The sequence below is a fragment of the Nothoprocta perdicaria genome, unplaced genomic scaffold, assembly GCF_003342845.1.
Source record: "Nothoprocta perdicaria isolate Ctin4 unplaced genomic scaffold, notPer1 scaffold_5, whole genome shotgun sequence".
Classification (NCBI taxonomy): Eukaryota; Metazoa; Chordata; class Aves; order Tinamiformes; family Tinamidae; genus Nothoprocta; species Nothoprocta perdicaria.
The window spans coordinates 5086815-5104662 of record NW_020455754.1 but is presented as its reverse complement, the minus strand read 5'-3'; the positions used below and the strand labels follow the sequence as shown (position 1 = coordinate 5104662).

Here is a 17848-nt window from a genome sequence, read left to right as displayed (position 1 = left end):
CTGATGGTATTTCTTGCCCATAYGAAGTACAGCAAGGAGCTTTTCTTCAGTGTCTTTCTCCAAAGTCCTGACTCTCTGTTGCCTGCCTTTCAGTGTTCGCTGCCTTTAACCAAAACCAAAGGACCCTGCTCGTGCCGCAGACAAGCCAGTCGCTTCTCCACCTGGTGCTGCACTCTGCTTCCTTCCGGAGCGGTGTTTAGAGAGCTCTTTGGCTTAACTCTGAGCTCCTCTTTGGGCCTTCCAATCCCAGCCTTGTCTGGTTTTTCTTTCATTTGCATCTGCAGGAAAGTTGGGTAGGGAGATAACCGCTTGCACCCTGGTGTGTAGGTAGCCCTCTCCACGCTGTCACAGGTACGCAAGCCTGGTTCTCACAGAGACAGCTGAGAGCACAAAACAGCTCCAAGGTAACAGATTCCACAAAGACAGCTGTGAGGACAAGCTCAGGAGAAAGATCAGTCAGATCTTTCTGACTGATACAGGGAATGCCTGGTGCCGTCGCACATGCAGTGTGCTCCCAGTCTGAGCACTGGGCCACGAGAGATGAGACGGGGCCGATGCAGCTGCAGTGGTGCTGGGCGGGGGACACTTGGCAGCCTCTCCCCGCTCATGGGTTACAGCAATTCATGCTGCACCAGGTGGTGCTCACGGGGGACCTGCATCCTCCTTAGCTCTTCGGTGCTCATCCTGAAATAACATGCACAGAGGTACCTGAGGGCCTATATATCTGTCTTTTTCTACACCTTGCTGTAACTAACTTGCCATGCAACCTGCAAGCTCGTAGGCAAAGGTTAAGCCTAGCCGTGGCTGTGCCGATGAGCTCTTGTTCCTAAGCAGCTAACATCCTTCATGTGCATTCAAGGTAAACCGGCCAGTGGGGAAGGTGCAGATCTTCACTGCAGACCTCTCGGAGATACCACGTTGCAACTGCAAACCCACAGACGAAAACCCGTGCGGCCTGGACTCGGAGTGCATCAATCGCATGCTGCTCTACGAGTGCCATCCCATGGTCTGCCCTGCCGGGGAACGCTGTCAGAACCAGTGCTTTTCCAAGCGGCAGTATCCCGAGGTACAGATTTTCCGCACGCTGGCACGAGGCTGGGGCTTGCAGGCGAAAACAGACATTAGAAAAGTAAGTACTCTGTTTCTACGTTTAACTCCCTTTTCCGCAGTGTCAGTTTTAACAGATATGTTCAAATGTCTTCCRTGATTTGAAAAATACTTTCTTGATGTAGAATGCCATTTATAAAAGAAGGGGATAAATTTAACTTTTCCAACTCTGACAAGAACAGTCTGGCTCAGCTGAGTGTATGGTTTGTGTGTTACTGTAACGGGGTAACTCAGATGATCACTTGATTTATCTACTTGGATGGATGGACTCTAAAGTGATGAGCATTAGGAATACACTAGAACACTGGCCTGCAGATCGTTCTTGGGGTTTCCAGACAAGAAACAGTGGTTTTCTTTTCCCCTTGTTCTTGAATAGGCAGGCTCTTCTAACATGAGAATCTCGTTATGAAGATCAGGCCTTGGCTCTTGCAAAGGGGGAATGTTTTGGAGATGGCTGTAATTATTTCTGAAACGAGTTCTCCAGGCAGCTGAAACATTTGTCTTTTTTTTTTTTTCTTCAATCCAGAGAGTAGTTATTCTGTGGCCACMCATCTGTGCTGAATGAAAAAGAGTATTAGAACAACCTCAAAGCGAAGAAATGATGAATTGAAGCAGCGGACAGTTAGATAGCATATAAGGAGAAGAATGTCTGGAGGAGGAGGAAGATGGAGAACATACAGTGGGGGAGGGCTTGATATCAGTGGGAATAGTGCAAGAGTGTGGCCTCTTGAGGCTTCACTGCCTGCTGTGACACAGGTTGAAGGATTTCTGACACTCCTGTTTTGTTTCTATCTTTACTGTCAGTGTGGAAACTGCAAAACTCCCTTACTTAATGGAGGTACCTCTTGGCTCTGGTGGAGCAGAGCTCCCTGTGCCTCCCTTTGACAGCTAAAGTAGGCTTTGTGATACTTGGCTACAGGTGACTACCCTGGATTTACTGCAGGAGAGGACACCCTAAGTGCATTAGGCTTCTACTGTTGCGGGTCCCAAAATGGACAGTGCTTCCAACTGGAATGCAGCTAGGTAGTGTTTTGAGCTCTGCTGCAAAACCCAGCTGTCTATGGTTTCCTTTATGCTGTCCCTGAATGTSTGTTCTCCCTAGCACAGAGAATAATGTGAGGCTATTGTTGCTTTATTTTACTTCATGTTATTTGTTGAGTTTGTGAAATGTATACATATATACATACGTATAGTATAGTTCAGAGCTCAAGTGACTGCAAAGCCCAGAGGAAGGCTGTTAGGAAAAAGTTTCTAAAAAGGAAACAGGAACTAAGTTTAGGCAAAGAGACGGATGTCCCCCTCTCCTGGTGGAAACTGATTTTATCATCAGCCCGTTTTCTGTCTTGCAGGGTGAATTTGTTAATGAGTATGTTGGGGAGCTAATTGATGAAGAGGAGTGCCGAGCCCGCATCCGCTATGCTCAGGAGCATGACATCACCAATTTCTACATGTTGACACTGGATAAGGTATGTGGCATCTGCTCTTGCCAAGGTCCTGGGCAGAAGTGCAATATGTCAAGGGGTGGGTGATAGGAGTCTTCCAGTAATTATAAAGGTGCTAAGAGTGCTGATGAGCTGGTTTGGTTTTCCACTAAGATGAATAGGCTTCTACCAAAAGAATGGACTTGATGTGCAGTGGAGTAGGCTCAGGTTGGATATTAGGATGAAGAGCAAAGTCTGAACCAACTTAATTGGAGTTTATACAGAAGAGATGAGAGACTTGTCTAGGGACAGTTGTCTGCAGATTGTGGATTGTGCTGTAGCACAATAAATTTCATAACCTCATGATCCTTCCCAGCAGYTGAAACTTGCATAGTCCAGTACTGGACTGATGAGTGCTGAAGAAGACAGCACCAGGCACCTCGTGGACCGTCGTTTATGTCCGGGACCCAGGGCGTGCATGGCAAAAGAGAGTGGGAGAGAATTTTCTCCAGCCACAGAAAGTGTTCTCAGTGTGTCCTGAAGTCTTAAGTTCAGGCAGTAGCCTAAGTTCCTGACTTCAGGAGAGAAATAATTTTGTTACCTGCTTTCCATAGACTTCAGAGTACAGAAATTGGTTGGGTATCTTGATTGTCCAAGGACCACAAGGTGATAACCCATTGCTTACACTTGGTTATAGTGTACATATGGTGAATAGTGTCACCTATTCTTAGGTGAAAGTGTCCCCACATGTCTGTGTGCATGCTTTTCACTGTTACAAATTGCTCTCTTGGCACAATGATACGTGTACTGGAAAGGCTTGAGCTGGAAATATCCCTATTAAACCTGTTTTTTCCTTTCCTTTGCAACTTTAGGATCGAATCATTGATGCTGGGCCAAAGGGCAATTACGCTCGGTTCATGAACCATTGCTGCCAGCCCAACTGTGAGACTCAGAAGTGGTGTGTGAACGGGGACACTCGCGTTGGGCTCTTCGCACTTGTAAATATCAAAGCTGGTAAGGAGCCACGCTCTCCTTCCTGGAATATGGAGCGTGAGGGGGTGGTAAAGGAAAGGTTTGTGCCTCGCTAGGAACATCCTTAATTTTGCTGTTTTCACATAGACCTTCATGAGACAAAACACCAGCACTGACATAGTGAAACACATACATCCGTGGTATAAATGGAGGTTCATGGGTATAATTTACAGAACCAAGAAATGGAATTAACTGTGTCACAGCATGGGGTTGAATGCCCTTTTGTGCTCTAATATGTGGGAGGAGAGGGAGGTTGCACTGAGTTCTCAATCCACGCAAATCTACAAGAACAGTGGTTGATATCTTTGCAGAGCTTTGTCAGTCACTTGTATCATGTTTAAATGCMCTTCAGTGGTAATAATAAGACATTCTGCCACATAGTTGGTTACAGCTCATCTTCTTTTTTTGATTTGCTTTTGTGTTAGGAACTGAGCTGACTTTTAACTACAACCTGGAGTGTCTGGGAAATGGAAAGACAGTTTGCAAATGTGGTGCCCCAAATTGCAGTGGCTTCCTGGGAGTACGGCCAAAGGTTTGATGACTCTTTTAAACTCTTCCAAATAATTTCTTTGCACAGAAAWGGTGTGTTAGCTATAGAGATTACTGGAAGAGTAATCAGTTTTCAGATAGCCATGAGAACATTGCTTGAATTGAGCTGAATATTCAGGCATTCAGATCTAAGAGGTGCAGATTTTAGACCTCAATTACTGGTGTTGGAGTTGTTACAAATAGTCACAGAAAACTATGTGTTATGGGAAGAAAAAAAAAMCAAACTCGGATAATGAGACAACCTTAGCTTGGACCATTTTCCTAAGCAAAGGCCTGAGTAAATTGCGAGCATACTTGGCAGACCAGGAAACTCATATTCCTTTAGATTGAAATTGGAAATACGTTGAGTCAGACTTCTGCATCATCATCTTTTATGCAATAATAAAATTCCTGTATTTTCTGTATTTTACTTAAACACTATGAGTATGCATGTCAGACAGAAAAGGAAATTTGCCGTATCTACAGTAGAAGAATCACTAGTTTTTAGCACTTATGGACTTTTGAGAGTTTAGTTTTGTAAGAGTAACAGAAATTGATTTCAATTACCTTGCTTGTGTGAGCTGGTTCTTACTGGGCAAAAGAAATTACAGAAGCAATTGACTGAATTCCCAGCTGTYGTCAGATAAATCTATATCTCAGCTGTTGGTTTGTTTCAAGAGATACACCAGAGCACTCTGTAAACCCCCTGCGCTGATGTGTAGATGCTGGCAGCTTACCCACAGTTAAGGGTTAAATGTTCTAGCAGCACAGCCATTAAGCCCTGTGAAAATATAGAGAAGGTTTTGCATATTTCCCAGAGTGCTAGGCCTTAGTTCTGCCAAAAAAAAAAAAAATTATGATTAAAAAAAAAAAAAGTCTTCAAAGGATGATGAATCAGGTGAATTACACACCTTGCATAGTTATTTCTCTTTTGTTGTTTCAATTTTTTTGCACAGCCTGTGGGTTATATGTGACTCAATTGTCATTTTGGTCCTGAAATTGCAGCCTGCATGATGGGAATCAGAGAAAAGTGTCCTTACATTGGCATTAATATTCCATTGTGATGATGGAGGTAATTCATTCCAGCTCGATGAGATGACCTAGGGAGAGGGAAAACAATATGTGTGTTTTTCACCACTACCCCCAAATTCATCGCACAACAGATACATTTTTAAACTGTCTGAAGATACAACAAGAGAAGACTTCATTGATTATACTCACAATTCACTTCTAAAAGTGATCTTTCTGACTTTGAGTTTGGAAAAGTGCTTGGGGGTCTATTGTACTGCGGTGATAAAGTAAGAATTGCTGAAACTTAGGAGGTTCAAATTGATTGTGAAAGGTTTTACTTCTCTCTCTTTGTGGTTGAAAAGTAGGAGAGAATAGCTAAAAGGGGTAAAAGGTAGGGGTAGTTGAGGTCATCAAGGAGGTCATCAATGAGAAATAATGGTGGAGAAGGAGCTCTTGTCCGGGTATGTCACAGCCTGAGTGTGAGCTGCTGTTGTGATGCAGCTGTGAAAAGGCCAGTGCAGCCAGGCTGCTTGGAGAGAGGTATTTGCAGTTCGGTTAGAGAAGTGCTGATATTGCTGTGAGGCTCTGTGAGGCAGCTGAGGTAGTGTGTGTAATTCAGTAACTTGTGTTTGAGAGAGGGGTACTGAAAAAAAAAGCTGTTAGGAGGATTGGGGAGATCAAAACTGCCAAAGGGTTTGGTTTGTGAGAATGACAGTGGCTGCTGCCTGTAGCATATCCTGGTGGTTACTTGAAAGAGAGAAAAAAAAAGAACAATTTAGTCCGGGAACATGGTGACCAGACACCATAAAGCATCTGTAGAGATGGGTCAGGTATGGCTGGCACCAGCTTTTAATTGTGGGATTTGTGGTTTATAAGACATTGCAGCAGGAAGGGACAGAGACCCGATTAACTGATTCCGCCCTCCCTGCAGAGCCAACCCAGCCTCACGGAGGAGAAGTCCAAGAAGCTGAAGAGACGGCCGCAGATGAAGCGCAGGTCGCAGGCCGAGGTCATGAAGGAGCGCGAGGACGAGTGTTTCAGCTGTGGGGACGGAGGGCAGCTGGTTTCTTGTAAGAAGCCGGGCTGCCCCAAAGTGTACCACGCCGACTGCCTCAACCTGACCAAGAGGCCTGCAGGTCAGTGCGCCTGGGAAAGGGGAGCGCGCAGCGGCCTCCTGCTCCCTGCCGCCTCTGAAAACTAGCACTTTTTATCACTTTTTCACTTTTATCACCCTTGCAGCACACAGCACACCCCGCTGTGACTGCAGAGGGTGGATGTATGGCCAAGTGGGGAGCTTGTTGTCACTTAAAAAATAGTGCTTGTGAGCTGAGSACCGGAGTCATCCTCCAGGCCTGGCAGAGGACAGTGCCATGGTGATGGGAGAGGTGGTGGTCGCTCAGACTCAGTGTTTTTCAACAGAAGTTATTGAAATGAACTGTGAGGGAAAAAACACTGCTGAAAAATAACAGAGAAGAATATGTTGGGTGTCTCAGAAACAATGGTTTCATAGTTAAGGAAGAGTATCTTTCATAGTTAAGGAAGAGTATCAAAGCATCACTTTGTTTGTGGGGAGATATGAGCAGAAACTTAACACAGGAAGCAAAAGTATCCAAGATGTTCTAGTTTGTATACAGAGAAAGGAAAAGATGTGTACGGTTTTTACTTTATTAGTAGCTTAGGAGCTTCTGTTAAACAATCTAACATCTTGAGTAGACTTGAAAAAATGATGGATTGCTGTCTCCGAAAGACTTGTGTGATCTCCTTAGTCCTTTTCCAGATTAAACAAAAAGTCTGTCCCTGCAGCTCTTTATTTTCTAAAATTAGAATTCTTGCCGTGCGCTGGATTGTGTCCTGCTTGCCAACGTGTTTCCTAAAGTGTAATAATAAGAATATTTAAAAGTGTTGCCAACAAGCCCTTGCTAATGCCAACAGACCAGAGTAATTGCATTTTGTGTTTTACATAAAATTCTTCAGGAAATGAGATCGGACTTGTTTTGCGAAAACAACTTTTTGTATATATGTATTTATTAGTTTGTGATTTGCCCAATTAACTTTGAGTCCTGTTGTCTTGGTCTTCTTCACAGAGTTATTTTATTTCTTCTTCCTAAAATAATGATTTGCATAGTTATTAATTTGTTTTATGGCTTCTTGTTGGTTTAAGAGTATCCGGGTTTACCAGTATAATTTTGTATTCTGAGCTTACCCCTCAAGAGGCCCCTGACGGCCTTGTTGTCACCTGCAGATGTTTCTGATATTTCTGTAAAGATATTTACTATTCTACTTCCAAAATTTGAATTAGAATATAGACTATAACAGACCTCCTGTTAGGACCTCATTTGAAATGCCATATTTGACAGAAGACCATTATTAGCTGATTTTTGAGAATAGTTTTGCCATTTTACTTTTTTTAATCTAGGCTGTTATTTTCATAATCTGCAACTTAGACTGTTGCAAACAGAATGCTGAGTGCTAAAGGTTATCATTTTTTTACTTCAAAAGCTTCTTCCGTCACAGGATTGCTGCCACACAGTAGGAATTTTCTGCTTGTTTGCGTGCTACTAATTGTGCGGTTGTGCTTCGGAGCACTCCTCTTCTCTGGGCTCGTTCTGGAGAGGCTCCTTATTCATCAGGCCTTTCATCCTGCCAGGGGCTGTTCGGGTGGTTTCATCCGTCCATCCCTGACGAAACCCACTGGCGGTTTTTGTCTTAGTTTATTTTTGGCTGTTACCAATGACCTCTATAATAATTACTCTGGAATTTCTCCACAGCGAGTGTTCCAAGTGGCTGTTCTCTGAAAACAGTGCCAGGGGAGCTCACCAGTGCTGGCAGCTGGAAAAGCTGGTGCAAAGTTGGTGTGAGAGCGGCAGGGGGAGCAGCACTGCGAGGCCAGGAGGGGAAAAGCACATCTAGTCTGGAGCTTCCGTGTTCGGAAAAAAATGGAAAAGACACAGAGACTCAGCACACTTTTCTTTTTTTTTCTTTTTTTGAGACCAGAAGTCTTGGACTAGCTTCAAAGGACCAGCAAAACGTGCTGCATSTTCTCTGCAGCCCGGGGAAAAAGCAGCGTGCGGGGCCGGGGGGTGGGAAGCTGGTGTTGCCCAAGTGCGCCGAGAACCGGCCACAGCTGCTCGGTGCCGGAGCAGGAGTCTCTATCTCTTCCTGCCTTTCTTGGCAAGAGCTGGTAGCCAAAACCACAGCTGTGTGGGCTGGTTGGGGAGGCTGGGGAGGGCTCCAGCGCTGGTGCTGCCCCGCTGATGCCTGTCCCCTGTCCTTGCTGTCTGGGAGCCAGCTAGAAGCCTGGCTGAGCTGGCAGCAGCCTTGGCTGGGGGGAAGCAGAGAGATGAATCAATAAGAACTATCTTCACGTGGAAGAAACAGCATAACCTCTGTGAGCTTCTGGTTTCTTTTTCTCCATGCTGACTTTGAGCCTGCAGTGAACAGATTCAGTGCGGACAGTGACCTCYTCAGGCGCAGCTCGGCTTCACGCTAAGAAGCATTTTTATTGTGGGCCAACACGGAGGTTAAGGAAGATGTCTTGAGGACGGAGACAAGAGAAACTCATTTCCTTATATCCGCTCWCCTCTGACGACTGCTTTCTGATAAACAGGAAGGCAGGAAGTTGGCCCCAGAACTTAACAAAGACTTAGATGAGCCTGAAGCATCCACAAATCGTTCAGCATAGACGGCAGCCTATATCTGTATGGCCAGAATTTAAAAATAATTTGGATGAAATTACTTTAAAAGTCCAGTGGATGTCTTGTATGCAGCTACTGTTGGATTTTTGTTTATTTGTTTGTTTTTGGAAATTAGAGCCACAATGAGGTGCAGGCTGGATAAGGTGCACCTTATCTAGGTGCCCATACTGGTTAGTGTCATCCTGAACTCAGGTGGGCCTCTGTTCTCACCTGGTGTGGTTTCTGTTTGTCGTGATGATGATTTCCCTCATTGCCTCTAAGGACTGCAAATTCCTGTTAACTGCCCTTCAAGTCTAAGAGTTACGCTAGAGACTGAGAAGAACCAGCAGCTGCAGAAGCATATCCAAGTGTTCCCAGYGTGTTCCCACTCTTCCTTGCATCTTGTATCCATTCATCTTGTATCTTACCTTTGTACCACTCCTAAATTGTGATTTTTCTCTTGTGTCCCTTCTGCAGGAAAATGGGAATGCCCATGGCATCAGTGTGATCTGTGTGGCAAGGAAGCAGCTTCCTTCTGCGAGATGTGCCCCCGATCCTTCTGCAAGCAGCACCGAGAAGGCATGCTCTTCATCTCCAAGCTGGATGGACGTTTATGCTGCACAGAGCATGATCCCTGTGGGCCCAACCCGCTAGAGCCTGGAGAAATTCGTGAGTATGTGCCTCCCATAGGAGCACTGGCTAACGGCGAGGACACCCAGCCGCCAGAGCAGCCGTCTGCAGACACAGACCTGAGCGTTCAGTCTCTGGACAGGCTGCCTCAGTCCGTGGCCTTCAGACTGCAGACATCGGAGAAACCCCCCGCGACCCTAGCGCTGAGGCTGCCGCCTTCAGACAAACCCCCCACCACCCTAGCCCTGAGGCTGCAGCCGTCAAACAAGCCCCCCACCACCCTGGCCCTGAAGCTGCCTCCGCCAGACAAACCACCTGCCACCCTGGCCCTGAGGCTGCCGCCGTCAAATAAACCCCCCACCACCTTGTCACTGAGGCTGAAGCCCTCCAACAAGCCCCCCACCACCCTTTCCCTCCGGCTGCAGCCTTCGGACAAACCTCCCACCACCCTGTCGCTCCGTTTGCAGCCCTCGGACAGGCCCCAGGCTGCCCTGTCCCTCAGGCTGCAGTCGGAGAAGCAGCCCATCGTGGTGGCGCTGAGGTCTGAGCAGCCCGACAAACCYGCCGCCAACGCGGTGCTGTGGCCGCTGGACGAGGCTCCCAGCGACTCCTCCCAGCCCCAGCTTCCCAGCAAATCTCCCCCGGGAACGCCGCAGTCGTCGGACGAGTCGCTCGTTGCTGTTGGTGACCTGCAGCTATCGGACAAGGCTCCTGCCGCTGCCGACGTCTTGGGCTTCTCGAGCAAGCCCCTCGCTGGCACCAGGACCCAGCAGTCTCCGCTGCTGGAGGAGTTTCCCACAAAATGCCTGCGCCCTCAGCTCTCGGACAGGCTTCTGGGCGCCGCGGGGMCGCCGCCGCCCCAGGCGGTGGATGAGCTGCCCGTGGCCGATCAGCCCGTGCTGCTCAGTAAAGCTGCTGCCCCCAGTCCGCAGCCGCAGCCCGTGGAAAAGGCTCCCAGCTCCGTGGGGTCGCGTGGCCCAGCCTTGGAGAAGGCTCCTGGCCCTGGCGTGCTGTGGCCTCTGCCTGTTGAAAACGTTCCCAGCCCCCCAGCCTCCCGGATCCTGCCCACAGAGAAGGTTCCCGGATCTGCGGGGCCACGGCTCCCACTTCCAGAAAAGGCTTCCTTCCCGGGGGCCGCGCGGCTCCCGGCCTCGGAGAAGGCGCCCGCCTCTGGGGCGCCGCGTGCGCTGCCTTTGGAGAAGGCTCCCACGTCGGGGACGTCACGGGTCCTCCCCACGGAGAAGGGCCCCAGCTCGGGCGTGCCGCGGCCGCCGGAGAAGGCCCCCGGCTCCAGGTCGCCGCACGTCCTGCCCGGGGAGAAGGCTCTGAGCTCGGGGACGCTGCGGCTGCCCCTGGGGCAGAAGGCTCTGCCCGCCGGCGTGCTGCGGCCCCTGCCTCCGGAGAAGGCTCCCGACTCGGCGCCGCTGCGGCTCCTGCCTCCGGAGAAGGCTCTTGGCTCCGGAGCGGCCTGGCCCGCGCTGCTGGAGAGGCCTCTCACGCTGACTGCGCCGTGGCCGCAGGCGTCGGACAAGCTGACGGCGGCCGTAGCTCCTCGGCCCCAAGGTGTGGAGAAGCCGCCGGCCGCCTCGGCCCCCCGGCTGCTGCTCTCCGAGAAGGCGCTGCGGCCCGTCGACCAGAACGCGCAGCCGAAAGACAGGGCAGCCGCTGCTGGCGACGGCAGTCCCCAGCAGAAGGAGAGGACCATGTTGCCCGCTGAGCAAATCTCCTGGCCCGCTGGGAAAGCGGCGGCGCATGTCGGACAGGTACCTTGGCCCGCTGAGAAACTACAGACGCACGAGCAAAGCCACTGGCCCGCTGCAAAAGCCCTGATGCCCGCGGAGCTGTCTGCTCGGACAGCAGAGAAGCTCCCCGAGCCGCCGCTGCAGCCTGGCTGGGAAGCGGCCGCGGCCGCCGCGGAGCAGAGCCCTTGGACAGCGGAGAGGCTGCGCGCGTTCGAGCAGGCGCCGCGGCCCGCGCGGGAGGCGCCCGCCCCTGCCGAGCAGGTGCAGTGGGTTGTCAGGAACGTTCAGACCATTGACCAGATTTCCTGGCTGGCTGGAAAAGTACTGATTCCTCAGGAGCAGGACCCTTTGCCCGAACAAAACGCGGCGCTAGCCCATAACCAGGATTCTGTCTGTCGTGAGTTGGCTGACTCAGAGCCAAAGTGAGGTTGGTGAATATGGGAGGCAGGTTTCAGTCTTTTAATGTTTAGGGAGGGGGTTATTCCTTTTTTTTTTTTTTTTTAAATTTTTTTTTTTAAATTCACTTCCTTGAGCCCAGCCCCTAACCCGTGCACATCCTATCCATATTCTCTCATGACATGAGCAAGGACATTCACTTGAGTCTGAGTGTGGCCCAGCCAAGGGGAGAGAGCATCCGTGACCTTTCCCTCTTTCTTTTACAAACGGTAAAGCTGAAATAAAAGAGTCCACTCTGGATAAAATCTCAGATTCCATTGGAATGGTCACATCACTGATCCAGCATGTTCAAGCTCCAGGTCTAATTCACAGGTGGGTTCCCAAGTGCAGCTAGAGCCGGGGGTCTGTCTTATTCCTGTGTTCAGCAGAAGCAGGTCAGTGAGGCTCCCCGGGAGTGCAGAGCTTTCAGGGATCAGATGATGAGCAAGGAGGTGTGTTCCCTTGCCGGACAGCAGCAGCAGGGAAGGGGGTTGGCAGCTTGTGCCCAGTCTGTCCCGGCAGGGTTGTGCTTCGCAAGGTCTGTCCATTCCTTCCCCAGGATGAGCTGCGTGCATGGATCACCGAGGGGCAGGCAGCGGCTGCGGTAGGAGAGGAGCCCGCTGCACTCGGGCTGTGCAGTTCACCCCAGTAAATACTCAAAATACAGGCAATATTCATTAAGGCTCCTTTGCGCAAAGCTGAGGCTGTCCAGGCCCAAGAAACGGGAAGTGTAGAGGAGGTCAGAGGAAAGAGATCCTAGAAGGAGCCACCTGGCAGTATTTTTTCATCCTTGTGTTTCAACCCTTTAGCACAGGCCACGCAGAGCGTTTCCTGCACTTGAAAACACTGCGACTTATAAAGCAGCAATAGCAGAGCAGAGCGGAGCGAATTTCCCCAAGGTGCTGCGCGCCGGCCCTGCGGGTCTCGGTGCTCCCTTTGAAATTTCCATCTAGTCTCTTCTCGACTCGTGTCGTTCCCGTGAGCCAGCAAACTGAGCGCTCCTTTCTTCGCTTGTCTCAGCCGTGCTCGGGATGCGTGGGCATCACATCTGGCCTTCCCAGCAGAGCAATGCCCTGCAGAGCTGCACGCGGAGCCCGTGCCACGCGCTCTGTAGCGCAGGGCCAGGAGAGCTGTGTGTGTCCAGGGACCCGTGGCAACACCTTCCCCTTGGGTAGCTCCTGGCTTATCTACAACCAAAGGAGACTTGAATTAACTGGACTATTTTGGTGTGTGTGTGTGCGCGTGCGTGTGTGTCCTCCCACCTGAATAGTAGTTCTCACACTGGAACGCAGTGGGCTCTAGCAGCTGCCCGGCCTTCTTTTCCTGCTCTCCCTCTTCCACTTGAAGAGATGTTTCGTTCCTRGTGGTTGTGGGGCCGGTGTCCGGACCAGCCCTGCTGGAAGCAGTGGGTGGCTCGAGTGTCGAGGCAGGAGCTTGCTTTGCCGTGATGCTCACGGGCAGGCGGGCGGGCGCTCCCCAGGGACCAAAGGAGTGGCACCCTGTGGCACCAGCCCCCGCCGCCCTCGGAGCCAGGGGGACGGGTGTCCCCGGCGGCGCTGCGGGCGCTGGATCAGGCTCCGTGTCCTGCCTTCGGGAAGGCAGCCTGCYCAGCGCACCCTCCCACTCACAACACGTTACCTCCGCGGTGTGCCCGAGCTCCGTGGAGCGGCTCCCGCAGCCGTGCCCGCTCCGTGCCGGCCTCCCGTGCAGCTCCAGCGTGTCCTTCCAGGCGCGGGCAGGTCTGTGGGGCTCCCGCAAGGACCGAGTTTACCTCCCGACTGACCCTTTTTTCCTGACTCGGGAGCAGCTCCTTTGGCTCGCACATGCCTGCTGCTCCCAGAGCCGGATGGTCTTGAGCTTTGCAGTGTTTTCTGAAGGGAGACAGACACTTGTAGCAAGACAAATCCTGATCCGCTCTCCTTTCCTGCTGTGTGCACCCAAGACAATGTCCTGCTGTAAAGGCTGGGTGTGCTGGGCACAAGGGGACATTACCAGTGCTATGGTGCATCCCTTCTCTAGTCCGAATCATTTCAGATCCTTTGTAGAATAGCTAGCGATTTCGAAAAAAAAGCTTTATGGCTTATGGAAACTTACTGTTTAATGTTGTTTTTCCGGGAAGACTGGCAGGTCGATTCCTGCTTGCTGCTGAAACTGGGGAAATGCGAGCAGCTTGCGTTTCTGCGTGACTCCTGCACAAAGGGAATCAGGACAACTCCTCAGAACCATTGAGAGAGAAGATATACTAAGGGCATTTATTAACTTTTTTTAAACAGAATTAAAAAAAAAAATGGTATTGAGGTTCAGTATATTAAGTATTTATCATGTGTGAGAAGGAAAAATAAATCTTGAATTTGCATTTATAGGCCTTCCCATGAGCTGGACTTAGTCATGTAGATTGTGTAAGTAGGGTTACCTCCGTGCCAGCCGCCCAGCCAGCTACAGCTGTAACCAGAAAGGTATCTGCACTGCTCTGTCCAACTCCGCTTTGCATTGTCATGTGTTAACTAGTTATTTGTTTCCTGAAAAATAAACTGTGAATATTTTTGGTGCAGGCTATTTTAAATCTGTATGATGGAGAAGTTCTCAATGAATTCTCGCAAGTGCAGGTTTGAAGAATCCCGGCTGTGGATCGTGTGCTCAGACGCTAGGGTGAGGTTCACAGCGGCGGGAGCCGTTCTCACAGCAAGCCGTTACCCACAACCGTGTTTTGAACAGTGAACATAGACTGAACTGTTGCATGGCGTATCAAACCCTCCGCCTTATTCCTTGCATCTGGCTCTATCCCGCCTCTCTCCTTGTCTCCCTTCATGCCTTTTCCRTGAGGAACCAGTTGACTCCAGCGGGAGCTGGGAGGCTGCGCCGTAAAGTGGGACCTGGCCTTGGGTAACGTTGTCCCCCCAAGCCTTGCGCTCCCCTGGGCGATGGTGTGTCCAAGAGGGAGGGCTTTATCGTGCCCGGGGCTGCCGGGAAGATGAAATGTTCCCAGGAACGAGCGACAGGACCGGGTCACCTCCGCAAAACGGGCAGGGCTGGCAAGGTTGGAGACGGGGCCCTGCCGCCTGATGGGCACGTGTCCCCTTAGCGGCCTGTGTTGCGCTCGGAGGCGAGCGGCGTGGGCAGCACCAGCCGTGCGCAGAAACGGGGGCTGCTTTGGGCCRGGGGGCGGCCGCTGCTGGGGGCACCCGTGTGGGGCAGGGGCTGCGTGGCGCTTCCTGCGCCAAGGGCTGAGGCTCCTCGTGGCTTTTCCGGCTCTCCCCGCTTGGAATCACTGCGTGTTTCTAACACAAGCGGCGCGCGGCGCGGGCAGGACGTTGGTGCCGGCGGGAGCCGAGCTCCGCTTGTAGAAACCCGCGAGCTCCGTGGGGCTGCGTGTGCGGGAGTGGGGCTTGTGTTGCCCCCCGGTGCCACCCGCTCCCCGGGGCTGTTCCCTGCCAGCCAGGGCTCCGGGCGATCCCCTTGGGAGGACGAATCCCAGACTGAGGTGCCGCGGATAGGAGCTGGCTCACGCAGCACCGCCCTCCTCAGCTTAGAACTGTTCCTATTTAAAGAATAAGATAGCATTMATTTCCATGCACAAGCTATCCAGGTAGTACTGTGGGAGCATGCACTCTAATTTAGGATTTAACCCCCTTCCCTTCCCGCCAAGCTCAGGCTTTCCTTTAAAGGTGGGAGCAGTATTAAAATTCCAAGAGATCAGATGTATGGTTAAAGCTAAAGAGCAGGAGCATGTTAAGGTGAGAAGATGCAGAATTAGGTTACTAGAAAAGCTTCAGGACTGTTTAATTGGGAAAAAAATAAAAGGAAGAGGAAAAAGGAGGTCTAACCCTAATGCATCTTAGGTTGGTTTAACACGAGCATGCAGTTGGTGTCTATGTTGCTTGTGCTTGGACGAGGCAGCCAGCATCACTACAGGGTAGAGGAGAGTTTGTTTGAGAGACCTCAGACCTTTCCACGCCTTCAGTTGCTTTTTAATTTCAGCCTTCTGAGTTTGCATGGCATTCGGAATAACCCTAATTGTAACCTGCTCGTGTTGTGCTTCGCCCTAGATTACCGGTGAGTCTCGCAGCCTTTGCCGGCGAGTGGGTGTCAAAGCAGAGCGCCGCACGTGCAGCTCCTCGGCGCGGGGAACGGGCGCTCTCGTGATGGGGTTTGGTGACCAGGGGGTTTGGTGACCTCCCCCCCGGCAGGGCTGGTGACCCAGGGGTTGGTGTCCCGGGAACATGGGGCGCTGCGGCTCGGGGAGCGCTCGCCGTGCAGGGACGGGGTGGCAGTGCCTGGGCAAGCGGGAAGCGCCTGTTTGTGCCCCTGGGGCAGGGAAGCGGCGGTGACGCAGGCCCTGCAGCACCGAATCTACCTCCAAGGGAGATCCCGAGCGCCGGGTGATGCTCTGTCCTATCCCAAGGTAAAGCTCTAATCAGTTTGCCCTCGGCCAAGCCTTGGGCTATTGTGGTGCTATTGTAAACCCTTCGGCAGCTCGGCACCGTAAGGCTGAAGTCGCAGCTCCCAGCCCTGGGGCTGGTGTTTTTCTCAGCTGAATCCTGTCCCCAGGATACCTGGGGCTTGGGCTTTGGTGCGTGTGACAGCAGCAGGGCAGGGTACGTCCCTTGAGCTCGGAGACACTCGATTCCTTGGATTTGTGGTGGTTTGGAGACTCAAACCAGCGCGCCAGGAGGCCCTAGTAGTGCAGAGAGCAACCGGCGCCCCACGAAGCAAGGCAGGCGCCTGCCAGCTGCATGTTCTTTGTGTCCGTTTGGTACTGAGCTGGTTTCAGTTTTGTTTTGTTTTGTTTTTCTGATGTTTCCTAGTTGTTGACTTCAAGGAACTGAGTTTTGTGGCTTTTTGGTTTTTGGTATTTTTTTTTCTTTCTTTTTCTTTTTTTTTTTTTTTTTTTTTTTTTTTTTTTTTTTTTTTTTTTTAATTTTCGACACTGGGAACTTACTAAAAGGCAAAGCAGCAGCCCCAGGAGGCTCAAGGCGCCGCGAGGCTGGAGCTGAGGGCGGCCCTGGCCAGGCCGGGTTTGCGGGGAGCGCCTTGGAGCTCGTTGTGCCGCTGCTGCCCACGGAGCCGCTGGGCCCTGTCCCAGCAGCCTTCCAGGGCGCACGGAGCCGCTCGGGAGCGTTAGGTGAAGGATGTGCTAGGAGCCAAGCGCTGGAGAGGGCTCCCTGTCCGAGCGGCAGCGCTTGGCGCGAGTGCAGCCCCAGGCTGAGGGTCCCGGCGGGAGCCCCCTCGCCGTGTTTTGCTACCGGCTGTGCCAAGCCCGGGGGCTGCAGGGCCCCGCTTTGCAGAAGGAAAACGCGATCAAAGCGTGGGGACGTGMGCCGGGGACGTGCACCGGGGACACAGGTGCTCCTGCGCACACAGAGCGGTCCGGGTCTTGTCGCTTCCACGCCGAGAAGGCCAGAGCGGGTGAGAGGAAGCTACGTATTTCCAGCATGTATAATATTTCTAGAAGAGGGAGAGGGGAGAGTCTTGGACCATTGATTACTTTAATTTTGCTCCCCTTAGACTGTTGGCTGTGTATGTGAAACTTATAATGAAAAGAGGGTTGCCCTGCCCAGGTGCTCCCAGAACATGTACTGTAATTCTTTGTATATAGAAGAAAAATTACTGTAAAGTAAAGTTTAACTTTACTCTGGATGTCCTCTCGTGTGTTGTGTTGCCGCGGGGGGCAGAGGCAGCGCGAGCGGCGCAGGGGGGCCCGGCCCTGTCCCGCTCACGGAGCGCCGCTCAGCCAAGGACAGCGCTGGTGCAGCGAGTTCATCAGGCCTCAGGACACAGCCCCTTGSGGTGACTGTCAGCTCCGCTGGGCGAAGGGGGCCTGTTCCCAGGGGATCCCCTGCTGTGGGCCAGGGAGCTTCCTTCACCCCTGGCACAGGCCTTGAGCCCTGCAGGAACCCACAGGCCTTCCCCCTCACACCTCCAGGCTGACCCTGTTGCTGTTCCATCCGCAAACCCGTTCTCAGACCACAATGCATTTTATTTACATTGTATACCTCAAAAAAAAAAAACCCACCAAAAAAGATGACGCTTAAATAATCTGTAAAGGATCAGGCGGGATCTCCATGAGAATAAATAAACAGCGCGCTGGGCCGGAGCTGCGGCTGGGGAAGCAGCCCTTCCCGGTCCCGGTGAAGGGAGAGGCGCCTCCGCGGGGCCCCGTGCGCGGCTCCTGGCGCGGCCCCGCGCGCTGTCCGGCCCCGCGCGGCCGCCGGGAGCAGCTCAGGCCGCGGGACCCGCTCCCTTTGCGTGCGCCCTCCGCCCGCACAGC

General features: G+C 51.8%; 1 protein-coding gene across 1 annotated transcript in view; it reads left to right on the top strand.

The window, feature by feature from the left end:
• The window catches only part of NSD1 (nuclear receptor binding SET domain protein 1), a 40058-nt gene extending 27098 nt beyond the window's left edge, over positions 1-12960 (top strand). The window contains exons 16-21 of the mRNA XM_026047439.1: positions 860-1129; positions 2457-2573; positions 3401-3542; positions 3986-4092; positions 6031-6235; positions 9251-12960. Coding sequence (XP_025903224.1) covers positions 860-1129; positions 2457-2573; positions 3401-3542; positions 3986-4092; positions 6031-6235; positions 9251-11571 — 3162 coding nt within the window. The 3' untranslated portion in view covers positions 11572-12960. The remainder of the gene's footprint in view (positions 1-859; positions 1130-2456; positions 2574-3400; positions 3543-3985; positions 4093-6030; positions 6236-9250) is intronic.
• The last annotated feature ends 4888 nt before the right edge of the window (positions 12961-17848 follow it).